General features: G+C 30.4%; 2 protein-coding genes across 2 annotated transcripts; one reads left to right on the top strand and one right to left on the bottom strand.

Moving 5' to 3' along the window:
• Positions 1-103: 103 nt before the first annotated feature.
• On the top strand, positions 104-2,026 carry LOC107448111 (KIF-binding protein). The gene has a single exon (XM_016063218.4). The coding sequence runs from the start codon at positions 104-106 to the stop codon at positions 1,805-1,807; it is 1,704 nt and encodes a 567-aa protein (XP_015918704.1). The 3' UTR covers positions 1,808-2,026.
• Positions 2,027-8,160: 6,134 nt separating this feature from the next.
• On the bottom strand, positions 8,161-15,830 carry LOC147814218 (uncharacterized). Its single transcript, XM_087159967.1, has 2 exons — positions 15,303-15,830; positions 8,161-9,684 (listed from the first exon to the last, which is right to left on the bottom strand). The coding sequence occupies exons 1-2, from the start codon at positions 15,451-15,453 to the stop codon at positions 9,473-9,475; spliced, it is 363 nt and encodes a 120-aa protein (XP_087016093.1). The 5' UTR covers positions 15,454-15,830; the 3' UTR covers positions 8,161-9,472.
• Between the last annotated feature and the right edge of the window lie 9,876 nt (positions 15,831-25,706).

Genomic DNA, 25,706 nt, shown 5'->3' with positions numbered 1-25,706 from the left:
ACAAATTTTTTTCAACAGTTAGCAAACAATTAAATATTGCTGCTCCAGTAAAGTTACTAGCCTATCTTGTGGGTTTTATCGAGTAATTTTTCGTTCCTTCGAAATGTTTGTCTCTGAATTTAGTGTGTGGGTTACTTCAGCGCACGATAGGTATCTTATAATCAAAGAATTGCTTAAAAATTCTAAAAATGATCCTCCTGCTGAGCCATATCGTTCAAAATACAGTGCAAGAGAAATGTTAAACCAACTGGCATCCGAAATCGAAAAGAAGTGGGTGTCATACGGAAACATACAAGTTAAACTTTTGTATGCACTCTTTAACTTTGAAATTGGTGTAATATCTATAGAGACTGATGAAATTGCAGCAGGTTGTGATGCTTTAAATGTTAGCTGGGAATACATTAAAGACTTTGCAGAGGCACCTGAAGGTTGCCATCTTGCCTTGAAAATACTGAATCAACTTGGAATTATATGGAGTGAACGTGGGGATGTTGGTAAAGCATTAGAGTATCTTACCAAAGCAGAGACTATATACAACAGCTACAAATCGACTCGTGATGTTTCTCCCTACAATACTGAAGACATGTTTGTTCTTGAAAATGCAACAGAAAGAAATTGGTCGACTTTTGAAAAAACTTTCACTCATACTTTGTATTACATGGCCCAAGTATATGAAGCGGTGGATGATAATGATAAATCTGCTAGTTGTTGCCGCGAAACCCTTAAAAGACAAAGGGAAAGTGGTGATTATGATGTGAATGATTGGGCTCTCAATTGTGCAACATTGTCACAATATTATACTAAGAATGAAATGTATGTTGTGGCCCGTCATTTGCTATGTTGCGCCACCGATGCCATGGCAAAGAAAGAAAAGGAATTAAATGAAAAGAAAATGGATGAAGAAAAAGATGTGTGGAATGAAGTTCGACAAACGAAGGCTGCTATATCGTGTTTCTGGGTAAAATATTGCATTGGTCTCCTTCTGGATTCTCGTAATGGAATTAACCTTGCAAAGAACATGATGGAAAAATTATTTCCCGATAAGTTCCAATTAACGGATGAGAAAGAAATTTCAGATCAGGAGGCGGAGATACCAATTAATGTTACTACTTTTACTGAAGCAAAGAATGTCTTTTTATTTGCTGTGAATCACATATCTGTTGCGAAATTGCATTACACTTTAAATCAGTATGCAAATTATCATGTACAAATCGTGCAAGATCATAACACATTGTTTAAATGTCTTGCCCATTTCGAGAAGGATCTTGGCCGCCTCTGCAAAATGTTCAAACGTCGTATCGATTTGCTGGAAGATGTTCTAAGGAAACTCAATCCTCAGTACTACCTGTCTGTTTGTAGACAATTACAGTTTGAACTTGGAGAGATTTATTTCGAAATGATGGATTTCAAGTGCAGAATGGCTAAAAATCCCAATGCCCATGCTGTGAATAAGATTAACTCTCTTATTTTGCAAGGTATAACACACTTTAATGGTTTTCTAAAATCATTTCAGGATAAGGATGGTAAGGACCCAGATGTATTTTCTGATGATAATGCCAGACCAGTATTGATGGCCCAGTTATATATTGGCAGATTACATTCCAAGTTAATAGAGACTGATATAAATCGCAAACTACACAATCTCTCAAAGTCTAAAGATTGCTATAAATATATTGTAGATTATGTAGAAAGAAATCCTGAACATGAACGTTTTATTGAAACTGAACTACCTATTGCAAAAGAAATGTTAGAGCTTGTACCTGAAAGTATGGCTCAAATTGAAGCTTCTATTCCGCAATCATTTTAAGTTTTTAAAAAACGAACTGCTATGTTTACTGACTTTTAAGAACTACCTATTGCAAGAAAAATATTTGAGTCCTTGCCACAAAATTGAAATTTCTAAGCAAATTCTATATTTATTTTAGACACAAAATTTATTTATGAATTTAGAAAATATGTATTGTAAACTTCATAAATTGTGCAAGAAAAGAATTGTTAAAAAAATAAAATTTCTGTTTCATAGTTATTATAATCACTAAATTTATATCCATGTATATTTTTGTCAAGTTGTTTTGTTTATTAGAACTGCCTATAGCTAATTTAAAGAAAACATTTTTTATTGCAAAACGCTGTGTGCTTCTTCTAAAAAATTTGGTTAAAATGAAAAGTTAAATTCCATAATTGTTTTTTGAAAAAAAAATTACAAAAATGTTTTTGAAACTAGCCCAAATATTAGTTCGTGGCTTAATCTAAAAATTTGTAAAAACAAAGTTATTTTAAAAAAAAAAAGTTTTTTTTAAATTAAAAATTTAATCTTGTGTAGACTTTAGAGTATACATTCCGTGTAAAAATGTGTATGAGATAGAATTTTTTTTTATTATAGTTTAAGTACACAATCTCTTAAAAATGTAAAGAAATCAATGTTAAGTAATTTTCATTGTCTTGAAAATTCCCTTTTTTTTATGCATCCAATTCATGTATTTAGTGTGTATTAATAGGGGAAATGCAAATTGGATATTTTAAAACCCTAAAATATTATCAAGCATATATTTTGAAATTCAAATTAAAAAATTTCTGCCATGCTACTCATAATTATTGCACAAGAAATGGTTTATTATAATTAATTAATATTGTAATTTATTTATTATTCATAGTATAGTTAGGTTTATAATAATTACATTTTTTTATAAGTAGCAATTAAGCAGAGTTTTCTTCTTGTTCTTCCTGTATCACCTTTAATTCAAAAAGAAGAAGAAAAAGACTAATTAAGTAATTAAAAATAGTATACCCAAATTTACCTTCATATTTGAAAACATGGTTATTATCTAATTTACCTATAAGAATTTAAGACTTTATTCATTCAATTATTGAATAATATTTGTTGCCCTTCATTCGGCTAAAAATTTACAGTACTTTTTAACATACAGTGCAAATTTAAAACTGACTTTTTCCTGCTTCATTTCATTAATTACAACTTTTATTATATAATTGTTTAAAATATTAAAATTATTATTTTTGTATAGGTTTTACTACTTTCAAAATGATCTAAAGAAAATTATGATAATACAATCAATCTTAATTATGTATATATATATATGTATAGTTCTTCATACATACTTTTATCTGCTTCACTCATTATAAATAATTTAGTTGTTTTTCATTTTTCATAATCAAGTTTTTATTTATTTATTTGTGCATTTCAAAGTTATTTAAAACAAACTATAAGCTCCTTTTGCATTGCAATTGCTTTACTAATAAATGCTTTATGAAAACTATTGAAGAAATTTCATTCTTTGAAAAATATTACATAATTTATATTAATATTATAATATTACTTAAAATAGTAGTACATAAAAATATCTTTATTAAAAAGAAATATTACATAATTTATGTTTGTAATTTTTTTAAGATTAAATGTGTTGATTGCTACCATTTTTCATAGGTGTACTAGCTTTCTTCTTATTTGTTTTTTACAATTGAATTTTTTTTTTTTTTTTTTATAAAGATGGTTCAAATTGCTATTGCTCTCCGAGATGTGCCAGGGTTGGTATGATTTAAATCACTAGTGTAATTTAAACCATAGCTGTTTGTGCATGTATGTTCTTTTAATATCTGTTTAATTAGTAATGAATGTTTTGTACCAATGAATAATGAAAGGTCAAAGAAATAATTATGCTAAAAAATAATTTGAAAAAGGATATTAAAAATACATAAGAATTTCATGAATCTTTGAAATTAAAATTTTCCATTGGCTGTAAGTAAACTCATTTGCTGGTAATAAATATATTTAAATTATTCCCACATTTACTTAGATTTATATTTATTTAAATTTATTGCTTTATAATGCTTTTAAAACTTATTAAGTATGTAGTTGTTGTATATCAATAATACAATGATAATTAAGTAAATAATAATTAATTGCTTTTTTTAATAATGTTTTCTGATCTAATCTAATTTACTCTTCCTTAAATATCTAAATGATAAATTTCCTCTGTATAAAATTCCTTAGAATTAACTATAATATTGTTTTTAAGTAATAACACGAATTATTGGTTGATAAATATAAAAAATCTGATTTAAATCAAGATTCTAATTTAAATCAAAATAATCTTCGAAAAAGTTTTTAAAAAAATTCTATAAACAAGCATTTGACTGCATGTGTGAATATTTTAAGGAAATACAGTCAAACCTCGATATCTCGAACTTGAAGGGAGAGGAGAAAAAATTTGAAATATCGAAAATCGCATGTTATCGATGGTAGAATAAAGAAAGATGCTCTTTACATACCTTATTTACTATTCCATATTTATTCTAAAAACACTTTTTACAATTTCATTTAAAAAAAGATTCAATTGTTGTTTGCTTTAGAGATGTGTAAGAAAGTTTCTCTATAACACTTTCTAAGTGGACTATAGCTTTAAATATCTCCTCTGACATATTCGGCTGCCTTTCAATAAATCTCATTACAGTGTCCACTGCAGAAAGAGCTTGTTTGTTAGTAACATTGGGCGGTAAATCTTCGATTTTCTCATCCTCTTCTTCTGATAGTTCACAAGAAGCTTTCGTTTGAGCGATGATATCACTGTCATCCCACTGACCACACACTGTTACTGCATCATCTATGTTTACAAAGTCATGAAATTCCATGTCATCAAGTTTCATGAGTCCGGTCAATCTGTTCCAATCATTTTCGGTGTAGTTTCCGGCAGAATTAACGATATTGATTGTTTGACTACTTTTGTGATCTTTAATGAATCCAGACTTCTTGAAGCCATTCATTATCGTAGAGGAAGACACATCATTCCATGCCTTGTCAGCCATTCTTAAAAAGAAATTTTGGGAATATTTTTTTTAATTTCAGAAAAAAAATCTGCACTATTTGTGGAGAAAAAAAATTCAAGTTATCGAGGGATTAGAAAAAAAAATTCGTGAAATCAAGTTTTTTTTAACATTGAGTGTATAGGAAATTTGAAGGGAGTTTTATTTTCTTCAAAGTTCGACTGTATACAAGGTCCATTCTTTTAAATGACTAGGAGAATTCACCCCCTGCTCGCTCTGCTAGCCAACCCCAGTGGCAGCCTCTCATTCGTTTTTGCTTTTTTTTATTTTCTCCTTGAAATTGGATACCTTTCAAAGCGATGATTTCTTTGTTTATAAAATATATAATTATTACAATTTTATCTAAGAACATTTTATTAATTTGTTAATGGTAGCAAAATGAACGATTGTTTAGATCTGAAAAATGATCAACTGCATTTAAAAGAAAAATTTCAGGATGTGTGACACAATAAGAAGTAATAAATGAAAAGTAACTTTATTTGTTAACAAAATATATAATGATAATTTGACATTGTATAACAGTTCCAATTGGAAACTGTTTTTCTCTCTCTCGTGGACATTTATAATTTCTATTTGAATGTTATCATTTTTATGTCTGGCAGCATCGGTTTACTTTCTCTTATTTATTTATTTTTATTTGTTACTTTTGACAACAAATTAAGCAGGAACTTATGACCTCCAGAAAGATACATTTTTTGATAACAAAGAATAAATAATTATCTAAATTTTTTTTTTATTTCATGGAATTCTTTGCACAGTTTTCGACATACCTTCGTAATTTCAAGTTTCTAAACCTAATTGATTTTGAGTCGCAAAACAAAATGTTACGTAAAGAAAAAAAAATGAATAAAAATTCATGAAATAAAGCACTTAAAATGCAGTCACTTTCGAAAGGACTAAAATATCGAGAGAAAAATTCACCTCAAGTTCGTAACTGAAAATGCCCCTTTCATCTGGTCAAATTCTTACTCTGTATTTACAATTCAATCGGCAAAAATAGGCTGACATATATATATGTAAATAATCTTGTCCCCCCCCCCCCCATCGAATTCCTTGTGCAGTTTTTCACATACTTTCGTAATTTCTCGCTGTAGAAGCTCGTGTTACATAAATAAAAATGGCCCTTTCAGCATGTCGAATTTCAACTATGTAATTGCAGCCCGTAGAGCGGCACGCATGGTGTTTTTTCTTACAAGTTTGACAGTTAATACCTCTCAAATGCTTTATTATTATTATTCTGTTGTACTCCGTGTACATTTTTTTACACACTGTCGTAATTTCGAGTTTCTAAGTCATGCAGTTTTGCAATAGTAGATGTAATGTTAAGTTGAACACTCAAAACAGTGCACAGAGTGGTCTGGATCTAAAAAAAACTGGCTGAAAACCTAAACGTTTTGATAAAGAGTATATTAATGTAATACTTATGGTTTTGGAGGATCGCTTGACGAATATGAAGTTAGGTTTGCAAAATTCATTGTGGTTAATCCAATGTATCAATAAAAAAAAGATTATATTGACGATATCTTACTATATTATCGAAGAGCTTTGATAAATAAGTAACTATTATTTTCGGGATTCACTGCTAATACTTTCTTAATTTATAAAAATTTAAATGCGGATATAAAAAGTTTTTTTCTTCTTTTGCTATCGAAAAGGAATATTTACTGAAATCAATTTTAAAAAATTAAGTTTAAAGTATTGGAATTGGAAAGTAAATGTGATGTTAGAGAAAATGGATCAAGTATTGTATAGATGCATTTTGAAATGCAGTATGTATGCATTTCAAAATAACGTGTTTGAAATTGAAAATTTGCTGGCCATGCATATTATACGCCAAATAATCAAGCATTATTAATTCAGCAGTTTATTTTTTAATATTTATTTCATTTTTCTTGTTTTTTTCTTGGGTAACATAAATAACTGTGAATATGCTCCAATTTTCGGGGGCATTTGATAGAGCACTCGCCTCCCAATGGTTGATGGACCCCAGAACCTGTTTCAAATCCCAGCGATGGCTAGTCGATCCGAACTTCGCATTCGGGATACACCGATCACAGTGCTGACATAAAATATCGTCACTGGTAGATGGATTATGGGTGAGAGTCCCATTGCTGTCAGGCTAACCGTTGAAAATTTTCGTGGTTTTCCTCTGCGTGTAACGAAATGCTGGTTAGTTCCATCAAAAGAGTCCTCCATGAAGACGAGTATCTCCCGATATTTGATCCAAGAGTTCCTTTATCTTCTGGATTGGGTTCAAAATTACAAGGCTACAGAATAAGTAGTCGTAAACCGGAAATAAGGTTGGCTGTTCAACGATGGTTATAAAATAGCATAGTTTTAAAAAAAATTGCAACCTATTTTTAAGAATTTTGCTATATACTGGATAATAAAGGTGAATAAAAATTTAGATTTGCTATATACTGGGTATTCACCTGATCTGTAGGCGGGGCTTATTTTCGCTTGCAGTCCGCACAAACTTCCGGAGCAACTAGAACTTATTTCTTTTCTAATGTTTTTACTTAGGCTGATTCAATCATCGTTGATTAATATGAAAAATACATAAAAGTTAAATAAAGGTTCTTTGAATACATAAAAGTTTTTAAAAAAAATAAAGGTTCTTTGAAGTGTGTTTGTTTTTAAAGTCTCTAAATAACTCAATATAAAGATCTATACTCAAACATTACCTGGAATTATTACAGAATAAAGCTCTACACTATTTTTTTTTATTTTTAACATGGGCTATATTTGTTTCTACTCAGTGATGGAGCAAAGGGCCCATGTTATCCCTCTCCTGAAATTTTGAGTTTTAAAAAAATATATAATCTGAACAAAACGAACTTTTCTGTATATATTTCTTAAAATTTTTCCAAAAATAATTTTTTATCTAATATACAGTATTCTTATACATATATACATATTTTATACAGTATTCTTATTCTTTAATTTTCAAGATTTCATCAAGCGTAATTTAAAATAAAATTGGTATGTTCCCATAATGTAATGTAAAATTTAAGGTAATATCTGAATAGAGAAACATGACTTTTAACACTAAATAATTCAGATTCGTGTATGCTATATTTGACATATAAAAAATAAAGTTACTTTAAACCAGAGGTGGCATTTTATGTGGCACACAAACTTAATTTAAATTGAAAAAATAATAATTCTTTTTAAAAATTTTAAATATAAAAGAATTAGTAAAAATTAAAACAATACAGAAATCACATTAGTGTTTGTATCCTTGTAAGTTTTCTCCTTATAATTTGTAATTGTAAAAATATTTCATTTAAAAAAAAAGCAATTAAATGTAATTTTCTGTTTATTATTTTCTTGCTCATTGTTATAAACTAATATTACAATATAATATACACATTATAATAAAAAATATATAATAAAATAAAAAAATATATAATAAAATAAATAATATAATAAGAAGTAAAGTAATAATAAAAAGTAGTACAACGAGATAGATTAAAAAAGCTGACGTGATTTTCGGAACTGTTTTGAGAGTATAGAGACTGTAGTGATAATATAAGGCAGTTTTAATTGAGAAGTCGCTGCGGGGTAAGAAAATGAAGAATTATGGTATCATCGACTAAAGAGGTTTCTCTGCTGTTTAATTATTTCTGATGTCGGAAAATCGTCTAAATATATGGAATTGTTGTTATATTCTTTTCGTTAAAAATATGGGTAAAAAGCTTTCTGCTGTTTAAACGAATGTCATTTTTATAATAACTAGAGCGTCAATTTTAATACTTGATATATCATGTATGGATGGATATTTTCGGGAAGTATTCTTTCATATGAAACCAGTTTCAAATGTATCTCACTGTAACTTAGCTTACAATTATGTATATAAAGAAATCGCATATTTTTTGTCAAACGATATGAAAGTTGAAATGTGATAGAATATTACAGACATACATTTAGTAGACTCTAATAAGTTACATTAAGCGGAGGCTATAACATGGCAGCATCTCAAATTATTTTCAACTATATTAGTGATTTAAAATAAAAATAAAAATATTCAGGTAAACCAAGAGTAAACTATGATATTTTAAATGATGAAATTTTTTTTTAGAAAAAAATTTCAAATTGCAATGAAAATAAAACAGATTTAATTCCTCTCTCCACAACAACAGCTAATCCTGCCTTAATTTGATTGTAATTTCATAATTTGAAGAAGAAAAAAAATACATTTTCCTCATGATTTCTCACGTGTTAAAGCATCCTCTTAAAGAATCAAATATTTCCGTTAGTACTGTACAACAAGTTCAACTGTTTTAAAGCTGAAAGAATATTGATTTCTAGAAAATTAAACGTTTATCCAGATTTCTAGGAAATTCAATATATATAGCTAATCCATACGCAAATTCTATATAGATTCTATAAACTTTTCTAGATGATGAAATTCATTCTATAGATATACAATATTTAATTATAATACATTTTAAAAAACAAAAACATGAATTTACAATCAACTTTCAAAGCACTTTTTCAGCTTTTTTCTCTATTGTGAGACACTTTTTAATTCAGGATGCAACTTTTAACAAGCATAAAAAAGTAAATATGAACTTTTAATGAGTGCAAAAGTAAATGTGTGCTTTATGCATGCATATGTTAATCATTTCTTCTAATTTGAATCATCTGTCTCTTCTACTGGACAAACTGGGACACAAATATGGTTACTGTTTCTGTAGAGACATGGATGGCAACGGCAAATATAGGGTCTTTTCATTTGATTGATGAGGAGAGCAGTATCTGATGCCATAAAGCAAGAGGGCTCTGCTGTCATCTTGGGTGCTACAACACATCGTTCATACAAAGAAGTATTACAAGGTGGAACTGTAAATAAAATTTAGGATTTGGTTTATTGGAATCATTTATAAAATTATTAAAGATTTAAAGGCTAACAGACAAACCTTAAAGTAATTTTATACTGTTGAAATTCCTAATAATAATAATTTCAACAAAAAACCTCTTTCCCTGTCAATAATTACTAAGGTGGAAAAAGTCGACTTGTTTCGAACGCCACAAAACAATGCATCCTTTTTCAAGACCTGCCTGGTAAGGTCATGTTATTGAGCGCTCGAAGCACGTCGATTTTTTTTCGCCTGAATAATTTTGAATCTAACAGCTACTTTAGTTTCTTAGGATTATTCATTTCATATAGAAACACCTGGTATTTTGATGATGAGGAAGACGGGGACAATTAATTTTTTTTTAAAAATATATCGATAGAGAACAAAGCGTAAATTAAAAACAACCAGTTAACCTGCCTAAATGATACTATATACTTTCATTTCGAATTATTTTAGAAGAAATTTCACTTATATATCAAACAAACTGTTTAAAAGGTCTTTAACAGGGGAAGATGGGTACACCACAGGGTTTAAGCTGAGTCTAAAAATTCATTAGCAAAAAAGCTAAAATCTGAAAAAAAGTTTTAGCAAAATGCTAAAATGCCATTAGGCTTATAAAATTACTTTATATCAAACAAGTACTGTAAGTTATCTGACAAAGAATAGCTTAATGTACAAGAATATCAAAAAGAATACCTATAACAAAAAAAAAAAAAAAAAAAAAACACATTTATTATTTATCAAAACATTTTGGTTTATAATTAACAATCTTCCTTTCTTTCATGTTTGCCTATTTTACAAATGCTTCTTGAAAGTTAAATGCACTTTCAGGGCCCTCAATATTAATCATTAACAAATTGTTTGCATGGTTGATTAACAACCTGTTTCGAATATTAGTTTTAATCAAATTAAGGCAGCTAAAGCCCCTTTCACAGTCAACAGTGTGCATTGGTATTGTTGCACAATACTCTATAACAGAAGTTATTAATGGGTACTGTTCAGACACATCATTGGTATATAAAAATAAAAGTAATTCATTAAATGACATGTTTTTACATCGTTGCATTAAGATGTGTTTAAATAATCCCCATTCACAAAGTAATTCAGTCTCTGTAAACTGAAAATCTTTTCTGGGAGATTCCGGAAACAAATTGAAAATGCAACGGATTTCCTTTACACCATAATGCTGTAATTCTTCCGAACTATGGGGCATCCTGCTAGGTATAAATATATTGAACATTTCGATTTTATCCAAATCTCCCAATCTATCAGTAATATTTTCAATGATACAGTTTAAAAAATTGTGCATCAAATTACGGAATATTTCCCTCTGTTTCAGTCCATCTAAAATTATATGGCCCTGAAACTCAAGTTTTTCACTTTCCTTCTTAGGCACATCATCTAAAAAACTCATATAAAGAGTGCCGGTGCCATTTTTTATTTCTTCTAAACTTGAAATACAAGCCTTCACACTTGATTGAACATATTCAAAATTTAAATTAGATTTTTGAAATATGAGGCTTAATTTATTAATGTTGAACATGATATCATTCATGATGGCAGTGGTTGCTAAAAACAAAAAAGTAGTTATATTTTTTAACAACCCTTGAGCAACAGGACGTTTGTCTTCCATTAAAACACTAACAAGAGCTTGCCAGTTGCAATCCAGAGCTGTAACTGAATTCCCCAAAGACAACCACCGAGTTGTTAATAACTTTATGAATTTCCTTGATTTTTGTTCAAGGATATCTTGAACATTCTTCAATCGCCTGGTATTTGCAGGGGAGCATTCAAAATAAGAGTGAATTCTTTTTATTATGTCCTGAAACTTTACCAGGTAAGCATTCTCAGACGCTGCTTGGCTCACGGCTAATGCTAGCCACACAATGTACTGAAATTAAATGCGGATTTTGGTTTTTGAACAGAGCAGCAACCCCCGCTCTAACACCAGTCATAACTGAAGGTCCATCTGTACCTAAGGATGAGCATTTTGTAACATCTATTTTCAAAGAAGAATAAATAAATTCAAAGAAGAATAAATTAAATTAGCACTTGCCATTTTTGTTGATCGCTATGCTTCATCTCGTTTGATCACGTTTTTTTCGTGAACGCTAGCGTCATGGTTCTTCTTGCGAAAGATATTTAGATTTTTTCTCCTTCTTGCTTGATCAAGTTTTTTTCATGGATGTTAGCGTCATAGTTTTTCGCAGAAGCTTTTTTTTAAATGGAATTTAGTAAAATCCTTTAGCAAAAATGCGAAAATGCTTTGTTGAATTTTAGCATTTTTGAGGGGTCTTTTCGCATTTTGCGAAAAAAGCTACCGTAGCGGAAACCCTGGTACACCATAGGAAAAAAGAGCACCCACATAAATATTCACATAAATCACAGTTGAAGTACTTATTGTGACCATTGTTCTCAGCACACTATTCATGAAATCAATAAATGTAGCAGATTTGGCATTCAAACCACTTTTTTTCCTGTTGTAATCTATAGACTATAGTAGAGCTTTTTTTCTCATTTTCTTATCAAGTCAAATATTAAGTGGCGCGTCACTTTAGTTCATTAAGTAATAAGATTTAACTTTCAGCTAATCATGAAGTTCCTTCCATTCCTTTCCTCTAAAAACTCGAGCCCTTTGTCAGACCTTCTTTCATTGCAATTAGTCCAGAATGAGTTAACTCAGATGTATCTAGTTAATGTTTTTTTTTTAAATATTTGTTAAACATGTGTTTAATGTTGCGCATTTAGGTAAAATTTAAAGGATCCCAATTTATTCAATGCGTGTACTTCATTTTATCAAGTAAATAAATAAAAATAGATTTTCTAAATCTTCTATTAAAGATCTTCTTAGAAATCATCCATGATTTCTGCTGATCCAAAGAATTCGTTTCTATACTCTTTCGTGCAATCAGGATGCAGCAATGCAATATGTGTGTCACAACTTCTTTGGGTGAGTCTAGAAAAACTTATCTTACTCCGACTGCGCCGTTTTCTTCTTCCCTGCGATCTTATGAATGAGTTGCGTCATAATCTCCAAACACGTGAATACAAAAACAATGTAAAATTAGACTCTAAATACCACCTGACTTATGCTATATGCGTATACCCCACATAACATTTTGATCTTCGAATTGTAATGCCGTCTCATCTTATGTCATTAGAATTCTGTAAAATAAACAGAGTTTGCTGTTTTTCGTAACCTTATATTGTGGGGAGCAGAGCCGGATTATACCTTTCGTAGGCCCTAGGCATAGCCGTTTTTGGGCCCTCCCCTCCTTCCCCCACTCCTCCCCTCTTTTCAAAATATAAGCTAAAATTTTCTTGCATATTTTTTTTTAACATTTTTATTAATATGGATTTTAATTTACAAATTTGTTTATCGAACTTTATCTGCAATACCGACATACTGCCGATATTGCAGTTGATATCGATAATACCATTATGATTAGTTCGATGAATAACTATGTAAACACTTCACGTCAACAATACAACAACAAACCAGCAAAGAAAACAGTGAAATTGATAGTGAGATTAATTACAAGTTATACTACAAATAGCTTCATAGTTTTTATGATACTACTATAATAACTAAGTGAAGGAAATTAACATTGTCAAAAGTAAATCCTTTGAAATTATTTATAAATAAATTTGCAAGGTAGGTTAAATGTTTACTAATAGAAAAAAATTCGACAGCATAATACAAGATTTCGTTGAATCCAAAAATCGCAAAAAAGTAATATATTAGATCATAAGATTCTGCAAAATAATTTATTACCGAGAAATATTATATTTTTTATTTGCATCTTCATAATTTTGTGCGAAATACACTTGTTGTTTTTAAAGCTAATTTGTTTTTGTCAACAAATTCTTTTCTCCCAAGTTTTTAGTAGGCCCCTGAATTTCGCAGGCCCTAAGCACGTGCCTAGTGTGCCTATAGGCTAATCCGGCCCTGGTGGGGAGTGATTTTTTGCTTCTTAACGATTTTCATGCGTTGCAACATTCATATAGCATTTCTTCATTTGTTTTTCTTTGCTCTGTATGTAACCACTTAATAAATCAAATAGAAATTGTGGGACTGGTCCAGTCTTCTCCATATGCCTATTTTACGCCTCTTCGCCCTGATAACTTCTGTTATCGGCAACCGTTTTATTTAAAAAGCTGTTTGTTTAAAAATAACTAAAATGTCAAAAGTACAAAAAAAAACATTTCTTCGGGGCTTTCACAATTATTCCTTGCAACAAATTTCATTCGTTAAACTTTACAGTGATCCAAAAAAAGAATATCAACTAGAATAACATTTGTTCAAATATTGCAATTTTCAAGAACTAATAAAAAATCTTAATGATTCGAGAGTTTATGCTGACATTCGCTAATCAATTTCTGCTGACGATATTTAAAGGGAAGCAAACAGGCACAAAAACATACTTCATCTTAATAAAAAAATCCATATTAATTCGACACATTAGGATTCTTGATCTTCATTTGTGGGTGTGGGTGCCGCAATCTAGAAAATATTGCCCTAATAGTTAAGTTAAGAGAGCGATGGAAAATTTAGAATGTTAGTTTACGAAGCAGAGAAAATTATCTGATCCAATAAAATTAAAAAAATCACACAAAAGATGAAATTCATCGTTCTAACTTTATCGCATATTTAAGGTTGAGCTCGCAAACAATTGCGATTAACGAAAATCTGGTCATTAGAATAAAAGTTATGAATGTTAGTAATCTTTTTAAAATAAAGTTTTACAAATATGAAAGGAATAAATCCTGTTAATTACATGCATTTCGGTGTTATTACGTTTCCACGGATAGTAAAAAGCCTATTATTCTAGCCTATTATTATCATATTAAGATACCTATTACTATAATACCATTAGGATCTATTATCATAATTAAGCAGCACTGACGTCAATAAAAGTTGAACTACTTTTTTACGCTTCTCCCGAAGAGGTGGGCTAGAAAATTACCACGCGGCGAATCAACAAAAATGTGACAACTTAAATTAAATAAATATCCGCTCACTCATCGATTTTTTTTAAAATTATTGTTTTAATGTTGATTAATGCAGAAAGACTCTGTAAAACAGAATTTTCATCAAAATGATGTCGCCTTTCAAAATCTTTAATAATCCATCCGGAAAGATTCATGTAGAATGAGAGCTCTTTAACAATTCACATATTTCAAAGTATACATTAATTATATTTTACCTCCACAATATTTTCAAAAAAAGTTCTTTAAAGTCAGTTTGTTTAACTATATTGTGTCATATATCATTTTCATTGTTGAATTTACTTTTTTTAGCCGTACATTATTTCTAATTTGAATTTTTTTTAAATATAATTTAATTAATTAATTTTTAAAAATGTAATATAATGTAAGCAAAAAAGATAGTTCGCAAAAAGTGGCTATTAAATGAAAAGATTTCACCGACTCATAAGATTTGAGGAAAAAGTGGCTACTTAGTTATTAAAGTGTACATACAACAACCAGTATCTACTAACTGAAACTTTAAATTTTCAGGTCCACGAAAAAAGAATTCATTTCTCTCGTAAAGTGTATAAAAACCAAAGAAAAGGATAAGAAATTTTAAAATTTACTCACAGCAGTTGGATTCATGGACTACTATCTCAGTGCAACCTTTATGGCAGATCGTGTTCAAGATGCCTCCCGGTGTTGTTATCTCTGGCTGAGGCATAGAATATACGAAGAAAAATACGAAGGTGACTCCACCAAACAAAACTGAAGCACTCATTGTAACTGACGAACCTTTAATGCCTTGGATCCATAATTATGGATTTTATTTTTATAGTATCTCTGTATAATAGAAAAAGATTCAAAAATAGTTTGGAATCTTTTTGTTAGAATTCTTTTCCTCAATTAAAAGAAAGCATATTGAATTTGCCAGGTGAAGAATTGGGGCAGTTTATGTTCCTTTTGTTAAAAGGCCTCTCAAAAGTCAGTGCAATATAATCAAAAACAACATTCACCATAAGCAATAACAAGCATTAAGTATCCTGAAATTGAAACTTCCTCCCTACCCGGAAATGAATGTCAATGCAGAACATTCGTAACATGGCTCGCTATATTGAACCATTCCACACAAAAGCTGACCAGTGAAGAAAGAAAAAAATGTGAACAAAGCACATCATTTATTACGTTGTATTTTTTATTTGATATTTGGACAATAATCTTACTTTATACTTTTACTAAATCAATTTTGAGTCGTAAAATTTAAGAAGAAAAAATGTTTTCATGTTATTCATTTCCGAAAGATGTTCAATTCATTAAAACCTAACAGTGATAAAATAGAACCCGCATTTTAGAATCTATTCATATTAATGCCGACTGAACAGAGGAACTGACCTCGCATCAGAAAGATTATGGGTTCGAATCCCGGGCAAGGCATGGATGTTCTTTCATTCTTTGTACTATATGTCTTTACTGGGGGAGCCACGTTGGCCCACCTCTAACGTGGTGCCCCTGAAAGAGTAGCCCACAAATCTGCCCTGTAAATACCTGAATTGACGAAATATTAACACAGGATTCATTGGAAATTTTTAAAAAAAAATTGAAAAATCTCTTCATATTAAAATATAAGTTTAGATTTAACATTGTTGCAAATGAAAGATAGTTGCAACAAATAAGCTAGGATTTTTTAAAGTTTATATCTTTATAAATCACTGAAAGGTAATTATCGACTAACTGTTTCGTGCATTCTTATTGGACAAGCAATATCGCATCATACGATCCTCAAATAACGATGAACCAAACATCCTTGGCTGTCATTAGTATAAAATTAATAAATATTTAAACCGGTATTTACCTAAAAATTATTGTCCCGCGTGGACTGATCGTTAAGACATGGTTCCCAGCAGATCACCGAAGTCAAGCATAGCTGGCTGCGGTCAGTGTGAGGGTGGGTGACCACTTGGATCAGTCTGCGTAGGGACCGGGGGTGTGCGGTATGGGTTCTCGTTAAACTGTTCTACCGTAAAGTGCAGGTCATCGGGCTACCGAGGCGGGGGTGCCATCCCCTCTGCAGAGGATCAAAATTGTGATGGCATGTCTTCGGATCATCCTCAGGTATGTTTCCCAGACAGTCGCCAATAGCTCATTGTGCAGCTCTAGTGTAACATTAATGAACTACAACAACCTAAAAATTATTAATTTACAACCACATGCTTCATTAGTAGAAACACAGAACCATAAGCTAACGCAGAGAGTTCGTCTCACTTTCTACAATTATAAATTTATCCTTTAATTAAACGTATTTACCAGTAATATTTATTTATCATTTTTTGTGATTTTTCTTAGTTATTATTGTGTTTTTTTTTTCTTCTTAATTGATGCTTTCGGTTTTATTTCTTTTACGCAATCGATTGTCTGAAATCAATAGCTTAAAACCAAATGTGTTATCACTTCGCTATATTATAAAGATATCTCACTGTTTAATCTAGATGTAAAATCTTGTGGTAAAAATATTTAGTTACCGTTTTACACACATTAAACGGTAAAAAAATAAAGTTTACTTTCATATTACATATAACTGATTGTGTGATATGCAATACTAAATATTCAATATGTAAAACTAATTATGTAATCTATATGTTACCGACTAAGTATGAAACGCCGGCATTGTATAGAATGCCGGATGTTTTTAGGCAAAGCATGAAATGTGAGAATTATTACATACTTTCCCTACACCATGGGTCGCCAAACTTTTTTGATCATCGACCTCTATATAATTTTTCGAAATCTCCATCGACCCCCATAAAAGTAATTTTCTGTTAATTAAGATAAAACTCTATTAGATACTGTGTTTGTACATTTATTTTATGATTTAAACATTTATTAAAGTAATAGTACATTGTGTAACAATAGTTCTATAAAAAATATATTAATGCTGAAATTTAAATACCTTAATATTTATTAAATAATAAGTAATTATAAATAAGTAGAAATAATAAGTAAAGTAACTACAGATTTATTGCTTCTTAACCAATGAGATGAGTGTGCCTGGGTTTTTTTTTTTTTTTTTTTTTTTTTTTTGCAAGGTTCGCTATATTGGGTTCAAAATTGGTCAATTTTAATTTTAAATACCCTCGTAACTCCACATTCAATTTATTTCTGTACTTAGTTAAGATTGAATTTACGTGTCTGAAACCGGCTTCAACCATACAGGAACTAGGAAAAGCTAGCATAAAAGGGCTGAGCTATTTCATAAAGTTCTACATATTTTTGCATTATATATATATTTGTTCAAAATTTACTTATTGTTAAATTTTTAAAAAGCGTCTTTGCTTCAAGATCCGATAATAATTCAGCAAACTCATCTTGCAGGTTGATGTCCACGTTTTTGATGATGCGTTTATTCATTTATGTTCTATAAAGAAACTGATATTAATTCAAATATAAAAAATATTCACAAATTTTACATACTCAATTAGATATGTGTGATTTTCGTATTAAGAACTGTTTTTTCTTTGACCCCCAATCGACCCTTCCGATTCGGATCGACCCCCACTTTTGTTAAATAGACCCCTGGGGGTCTATATAGACCACTTTGGCGACCTCTGCCCTAGACATTGTTTATAATGCCTAGGCATTCTATAGATTGACAAATGCTATTTAGGCAAAGTGTGAAATAAACGTCCTGATGAGGTTATTATGTGTATATGTGCATGTTACTGTGAATGACCGAAATCGGTGGCTGTTGACTTTCACCGGTGAATGTTGACAATCACATAGTCGCTTTGGTGAATGTCCGAAATATTTATTACATCCGATTTGATATTAATTTATTCCTGCATATAATTACATTTATTCGATATTTTAATACTTACTGAAAATAGATTAGAAGAAGCATCAGTGTTTGGAATATCGGGCAAATATATACCGGGCGATGGCACTTGACCTTAAAAAAAAACAGTATAGGGTATACCGGGCAAATGTATACCGGACAGTGGCACTGAACCTTAAAAAAACATCAGTGTAGGAAATACCGGGCAAATATATACCAGGCAGTGGCTCTGAGCCTTAAAAAACATAGTGTGAGATATACCGGGCAAATATATACCGGGCAGCTGCACTTAACTAGACCTAGTATGACTAGACCTTTGGTAAATGTCCGAAATATATACTAGGTCTAGTTAAGTGCCACTGTCCGGTATACATTTGACCGGTATACCCTACACTGATGTTTTTTTAAGGTCAAGTGCAACTGCCCGGTATACCCTACACTATGTTTTTTTAAGGTCAAGTGCCACTGCCCGGTATACCCTACACTGATGTTTTTTAAGGTAAGTGCCACTGCCCGGTATACCCTACACCATAGGTCACCAAAATTTTTTGATCATCGACCCCTATATAATTTTTCGAAATCTCCATCGACCCTCATAAGAAGTAATTTTCTGTTAATTGAAATAAAACTCTATTAGATACTGTGTTTGTACATTTATTTTATGATTTTAAACATTTATTAAGGTAATAGTACATAGTGTAACAATAGTTTTATGAAAAATATATTAATGTTGAAATTTAAATACCTCAATATTTATTAAATAATAAGTAATTATAAATAAATAGAAATAATAAGTAAAGTAACTACAAATTTATTGCTTCTTAATCAATGAGATGGGTGTGCCTGATGTTTTTTTGCAAAGTTCGCTTTATTGGGTTCAAAATTGGTCAATTTTAATCTTAAATCCCCTCGAAACTCCACATTTAATTTAATTTATTTGTACATAGTTAAGATTGAATTTACGTGACTGAAACCGACTTCAACCATACAGGAACTTGGAAATGCTAGCATATATGGCTGAGCTATTTCGTAAAGTTTTACATATTTTCGCATTATATTTATATTTGTCCAAAATTTGCTTATTGTTAAATTTTCAAGAAGCGTCTTTGCTTCAAGATCCGATAATAATTCAGCAAGCTCATCTTGCAGGTTGATTTCCACGTTTTCAATTTGAGCAGAAATTAGCTCAATAATCCAATCAGGGATGTCAATGTTTTCCAAATCAACAAAGCGCAGTTTAAAATCGTCTCTCAATTTTTGAAGATGATCTGCATATATTTCCAAGTCTTCTTCTTTTATTCCATCTGTCGCAGATTTGAGAAATACTGATAATCCTAACGTAGCAATGAAGATCTAAATAAATTTAATTTTACTTGGAAGCCTAACAGTATTGTTCGAGCTTCGATAATTGTTACATCTTTTCCTTGCAGCTTTGTTTGGACATCATTAAATTTTCCAAATAAGTTTAAATAAAAAATATGGTTCTTATTGTTTTGGAGTTCATCAATCAGAACAGGGTTTATTTCGCTGAGAAATTCGGTCGTGTAGTCAAATAACTCAACGAGCTTTTGCAAGCATGCACCTCTAGACAACCATCTAACTTCGGTGTGCAGAAGTAATTGGTTAAATAACTCGTCGTTTTCTACACAAAGTTTGGAAAATATTCTTGATTTAAGAGGTTGGGCTTTAATTTGATTGATACACTTAATACAAAACTGTAAAGCTTTAAGTAACTCTGGACTCAGATATTTTGCTACTAAGTTGTTCCTATGTAACACACAGTGAATAGTACGTATACCGGGCCCTTTTTCTTTGAGAAATGTACCATTTGTGGCTACCGCTGTTATATTTTCAAGCGGAATATCACATTTATTAATTTATTTAAATATTCTTGTAAACATCTAAAAATTGTCTCTCCTTCTCCATCAGTTTCAAAATATTTAGCAAATAAAAATTCATCAATGACTTGTCCTTTAATTTTACTAAAATATCCATCGTACATCATAAGAATAGCAGAAACGCCAAAAACAGATTCATCAAGTTGAATAGAGAACTTGCAATTTTAAATACGTAAATACTTGTCTCACCCCAATAAATATACGCTTATTAATTTATGTTCTATAAAGAAATTGATATTAAGTCAATTATAAAAAAATTCACAAATTTCACAAACTCAATTAAGAATGTGTGATTTGCGTATTAAGAATTGTTTTTTCTTCGACCCCCAATCTACCCTTCCGATTCGGATCGACCCCCATTCGACCCCCTGGGTTAGATCGACCCCCGCTTTTGTTAAATAGACCCCTGGGGGTCTATATAGACCACTTTGGCGACCTTTGGCCCTACACTGATGTTTTTTTAAGGTCAAGTGCCATTGCCCGGTATACATTTGCCCGGTATACCCTACACTGATGTTTCTTCTAATCTATCGTCTGTAAGTATTAAAATATCGAATAAATGTAATTATATCCAAGAATAAATTAATATCAAATCGGATGTAATAAATATTTCGGACATTCATCAAAGCGACTATGTGATTGTCAACATTCACTGGTGAAAGTCAACAACCACCGATTTCGGTCATTCACAGTAACATGCACATCATTTACATAATAACCTCATCAGGGCGTTTATTTTATACATTGCCGGTTTCTCATTTGGCATTCTGTAGAATGCCTAGGATGTGTGTAAAATATAAATCATTTCATACTTTGCCGGCTAGTTTTAGGCATTCTATACAATGCCGGATTTCATACTTTGCCGGTAACATATATACATAAATGACTGTGTGTCTGTCTGTCATTTATAGACTCCTAAGCCAACCGACCAAATGCAATAAAACTTGGCATACAGATAGTTCAAAGCACGAGGAAGGTCACTGTCGACATTAGAACATTTTGCGACAAACCGTTTCAGCGGTATCAGCGAAAATCGAAATGGAATTTCCTGATTGGTTAAAAGCTAGCCATTGTTTCAAATTTTGCTATAAATGATTCAGTTTTCAAATATCTTGAAGATAACGACAGTGATATTTTCTATCTTTTAGCTCTATTCATTTAGAAAAGTAAATTACATATACTTTAATATTTAATTATAATTCGCGCAAGTTTCTTTATGTCAGGTGAGCAAAATCACGCAAAATCAACGAGAATATATTTCGTAATTACTGATCGTATCTCGGATTTAGTATTCGCGATCGCAACGAACTATAGGGGGCGTTGTTGTATGAGACGCATACCTGCGATTTCTATATGAACCGTCATTCAGTTACTCTGGAGACGTCTTTAATGTAGCTTGTAGCATTGTAACGTTCCTTCTTTAATGTGGCTTATTAAATTTAAAAAAGAAAAACGTTTGATATCCTTTCTTATACAACCGAAAACAAGATGGTATCTCTTTTTTTTTTAAAGAAGGAACATCCAAAACACATCTGAAAAATATTTGTAAATAAACAGAAAAAAATATGTATCTTCTTATTAGAGTTAAAACCTAATGCCTGAGAAATAGTTTTACTAAATTTAATGATATAACCTGAAAGGCCTATTTAAACTTTACATTCCATAGTTTTAAGAATCATATTACTTCAAACATTAAAATAAGCAAAAAGTATACATAAGCTTCATAATTTTATGTAATTTAATTTTGTAAATAAAGTTTTTTGACAAGTAATTTTATCAAAAAATTTTAAGTTTTAACAAAAATCATTATTTAGAAACTGAAAAACGTAAAGTAAAGAATGCATACGATACAAAACAAAAAAAAACAATTCTAAAAATTCCTTATATTAAAATAAACAACTTTCATGTTTTTTCTTTTTTGATTCATAATCGGACGTAGAAAACCATTCTATAGAAAACTATCATCAAGAAAAAAACTACTTAAAAGTAAATTTTTTTATTTTATAAAAATTAACACTTACCTTCTTTATAAATCAGAAGAATTCCAAAATGATTTGTTTTTCGATTTTTGTTACCATTTTTTAGTGCTACGAAAATGCGTCTTTGGGATTTGCCAAAATTAGAACAAGATGCAATTTTACTTTTTCTGGAGCGAAATATTTTGCCTATTGCCCACCGAAATCCGATAAACTACTTTGATTTTAAATAAAGTGTTTCGTTTTATGATTTGTCACAAAAATTTTAGGTGTAGATTGGCGGCACTTAAAAACAGCCAAATCTGTAGCTGTTGTGGCGTTAATACATAAGTACCGAATTTTCATTCATACTTTTCTGAATCATATTACTTGAAACATTAGAATATGCAAGAAGTATACATAAACACATAATGAAGAAGTATACATAAACCATTTATGTTTTCAAAAAAAGTATTTTGACAGCAATTTTTATCAAGAAATTATAAACTATGAAACGGAAAATAAAGAATTCTTGGGATAAAAAACGATTTTAAGAATTCTTTACATTGAAATAAAAACTGTCATATAGTTTCTTTTCTTATTATTCTTATAGTTCTTAATCAGACGTAAGAAACCATTCTGTAGAGAACTATCATCAAATAAGAAAAAAAAGTTTTACAAGCTAATTTTTTACTATAAAAATCATAAATCATCTTTATAAATCCGCAGAGTTCCAAATGAAATGTTCTTCGTTTGAAAGTTTTATTTTCAAATAATGTGTGCATAGATTATCCCTTTATTACTTTTAGATAACATACCACACATCAAAATTTTATAATTGTACGATCTCGATATGAATTTGAATATGTAGCTTAAAAACAGAACAGCTGAATTCTAGTTGAAATTATCTATTCTTTCAAAACTAAGAAATACTTACCAAGAAAACGATAAAAAATTTATTAATCATCAGCACAAATGACACTATTTCAAGTAATTTGGTTGATTCTTTATTGTTGTTTTCCGAATTATATAGATACAGAAATATATACTGTTCTATAACAAGGAAGAATTCTATAACTATTGCAGTTCTTGACGTTCTTAATTCACATTTCTTTATTGGAATGACGAAAGCAATGTTGACTTCATTTTAATTTGTAATGAATTCAAGACAGAAAAAATTATTTTGCCGTAATATACACATCTGTAACAGCAAGTGATCATGAAATTGTAAATTATGTTGTTGGTAATAGAAAGGTAAAAATTATTGAGAAATTGTTCTTCAAATGCTTGGCGTGTTCTGCTTAGTTTTTTCAAGTTCTTCAGCTGTTCCTTAGGGAAATTTTGATTTTTATTTGCTGCTAAGATAATGGCGTCCGTCATGGCCGATGATTTTGATGGAACTAAATGAAAACGTGATAAATTAATGTCTGATATTTACAGGCTCCCGATAGAGGGCGTACTCGAGCGTTGCGATCGCGAATGTGAAAACTGTTTAATGTTTGTATAATAAATGTAATTTACTTTTACTGAACAAATAAATCTTAAAATGTGTTTTCTGGAAAACTGAATTTTTGTGTTTTTCGATTCACGCTGGACCTTATTTCTCAAAAACCATTATGAATTTTATGATGCAATTTTGTAACACTGTTATAAATAATATTATCTGTGTTCTGAACTAGAACTAAAATTCTATTTCAATATTTGATTATTTTATAGCTATGAAAATCCAAAAATCTTCAAAAATATATCGTTATTTTGCTGTTTCTCTACGTAATAGGGCATATTTCACTAAATTTTTAAAATTTCGATTAACTTTTAGTTCAGAACACAGAAAAGGGTTAAAATAATATATATTCCAAAGGAAATTGCATTTTATTAAACACAACTAAGTTGAGGGTGTCCAGCGTAACTCTTAAAAATCACTAATTTTTGACCTAAATTCAACAAAATTTTATAAACTATAAAATATATTGTTATAATTTTTCTTATTTGTGTCACTTTTTATCCCATTTTATATAACTAAGCATAAAATTCCTTTAAAATTTATTTTTTTAAAAAAAAGTTCACCGAACGTGGGCAGTCGCCTTAATAAAAATAAAGGCAAAAGCAAATTTCATTCAAATTGCGCGTTTTCAATAATTATTTATATTTAGTATGCAATTTTTGGTTATCACAACTAAATATAGTTTTTGAATTGTTTTAATAGTTGTCATTTGAAAACTATTAGATTGTTTATTATTAGAAAGTTTTTGAATTCACATTCATTTTATTTCTTTCATTTAAAAAGTAGATTTTTGTTTTAAATTTTATCATTATTATATTTCTTATTTAATTTATTTAATTTGTATTGCTTTTTTATTATTAAAAATAAATATGTGAATTTTCGATTTAGCAAATTTGCGACCACTGTCACCTTTTGCATTTCTTTTTGTTTGAGAGAGATTATTTGCAAAAATATGCCGCCTAAAGGAATCGCTCTTAGTCGATCAACATCTCAAGCACGCAAAAAGAGAACTACCCTTGTTTCAGAAACATCGAAGCAACGGGGAAAAAAACTTAAAACTAATCGAGAACACAATGCTTTAGCCCGCTCCTTAGAAACGTCTGAGCAACAGGAAAGAAGACTGTTAACAAATCAATTACGCACTACTCAAGCCCGTTCGTCGGAAACATCAGAACAACGGGATACAAGAACGAAAATCAATCAAGAACGCACTTCGCTATTCAGACGCTGCCAATACTATTTGAATCTCAGTGCATTTCACTAAGATCCGACAGCCAACTATAGTCTTTCACCCAAGCGTCATCATCGGAAAAATGGATCAATTATGTATGTTTTGTAAGTTCTCTCAAATTTAAGAATGAAACAGCTAGAATTTGCTGTTCTGGAGGCAAAGTGAAACGAACAGATTTAACGTCGCCAGCCGAGCCATTATCAACGTTGTTATCGGGTCAAGCAAATGAATAGAAACTTTTCTTGGCGAATATATGTCGGTACATTCGTGTTTCCAAATGACTTCATTCGGTGCTACAAGTATCGGTGCTCATATGGGCAGCCAGAGTTATTTATTACATTCACATTCAATCCTGCTTGAGCTAAATTAAAGAGCTTTTGTAAGCTTGGCAAACATCATCGGATCTTCATGATGCATTAGCGCACGTGAATTAAAACAAATATTAAGCTCTATACTTGGTTTTATTGCGAAGCGTCATGCGTTTGGAGAGACACGGTGTTTGATGTATTCTGTTGAATGATAAAAAAAGAGAACTGCCACTTGATTTGGCTTATTGAAAAAAATCACACCATGACAAATTGGTCAGCTCATATCAGCAGAAATACCTGATGTCACCA

This window comes from Parasteatoda tepidariorum, chromosome 3 (genome assembly GCF_982258835.1).
Source record: "Parasteatoda tepidariorum strain Cologne lab strain chromosome 3, Ptep-v5.0, whole genome shotgun sequence".
Taxonomy (NCBI): Eukaryota; Metazoa; Arthropoda; class Arachnida; order Araneae; family Theridiidae; genus Parasteatoda; species Parasteatoda tepidariorum.
This window is presented reverse-complemented; position numbering and strand designations above follow the sequence as displayed.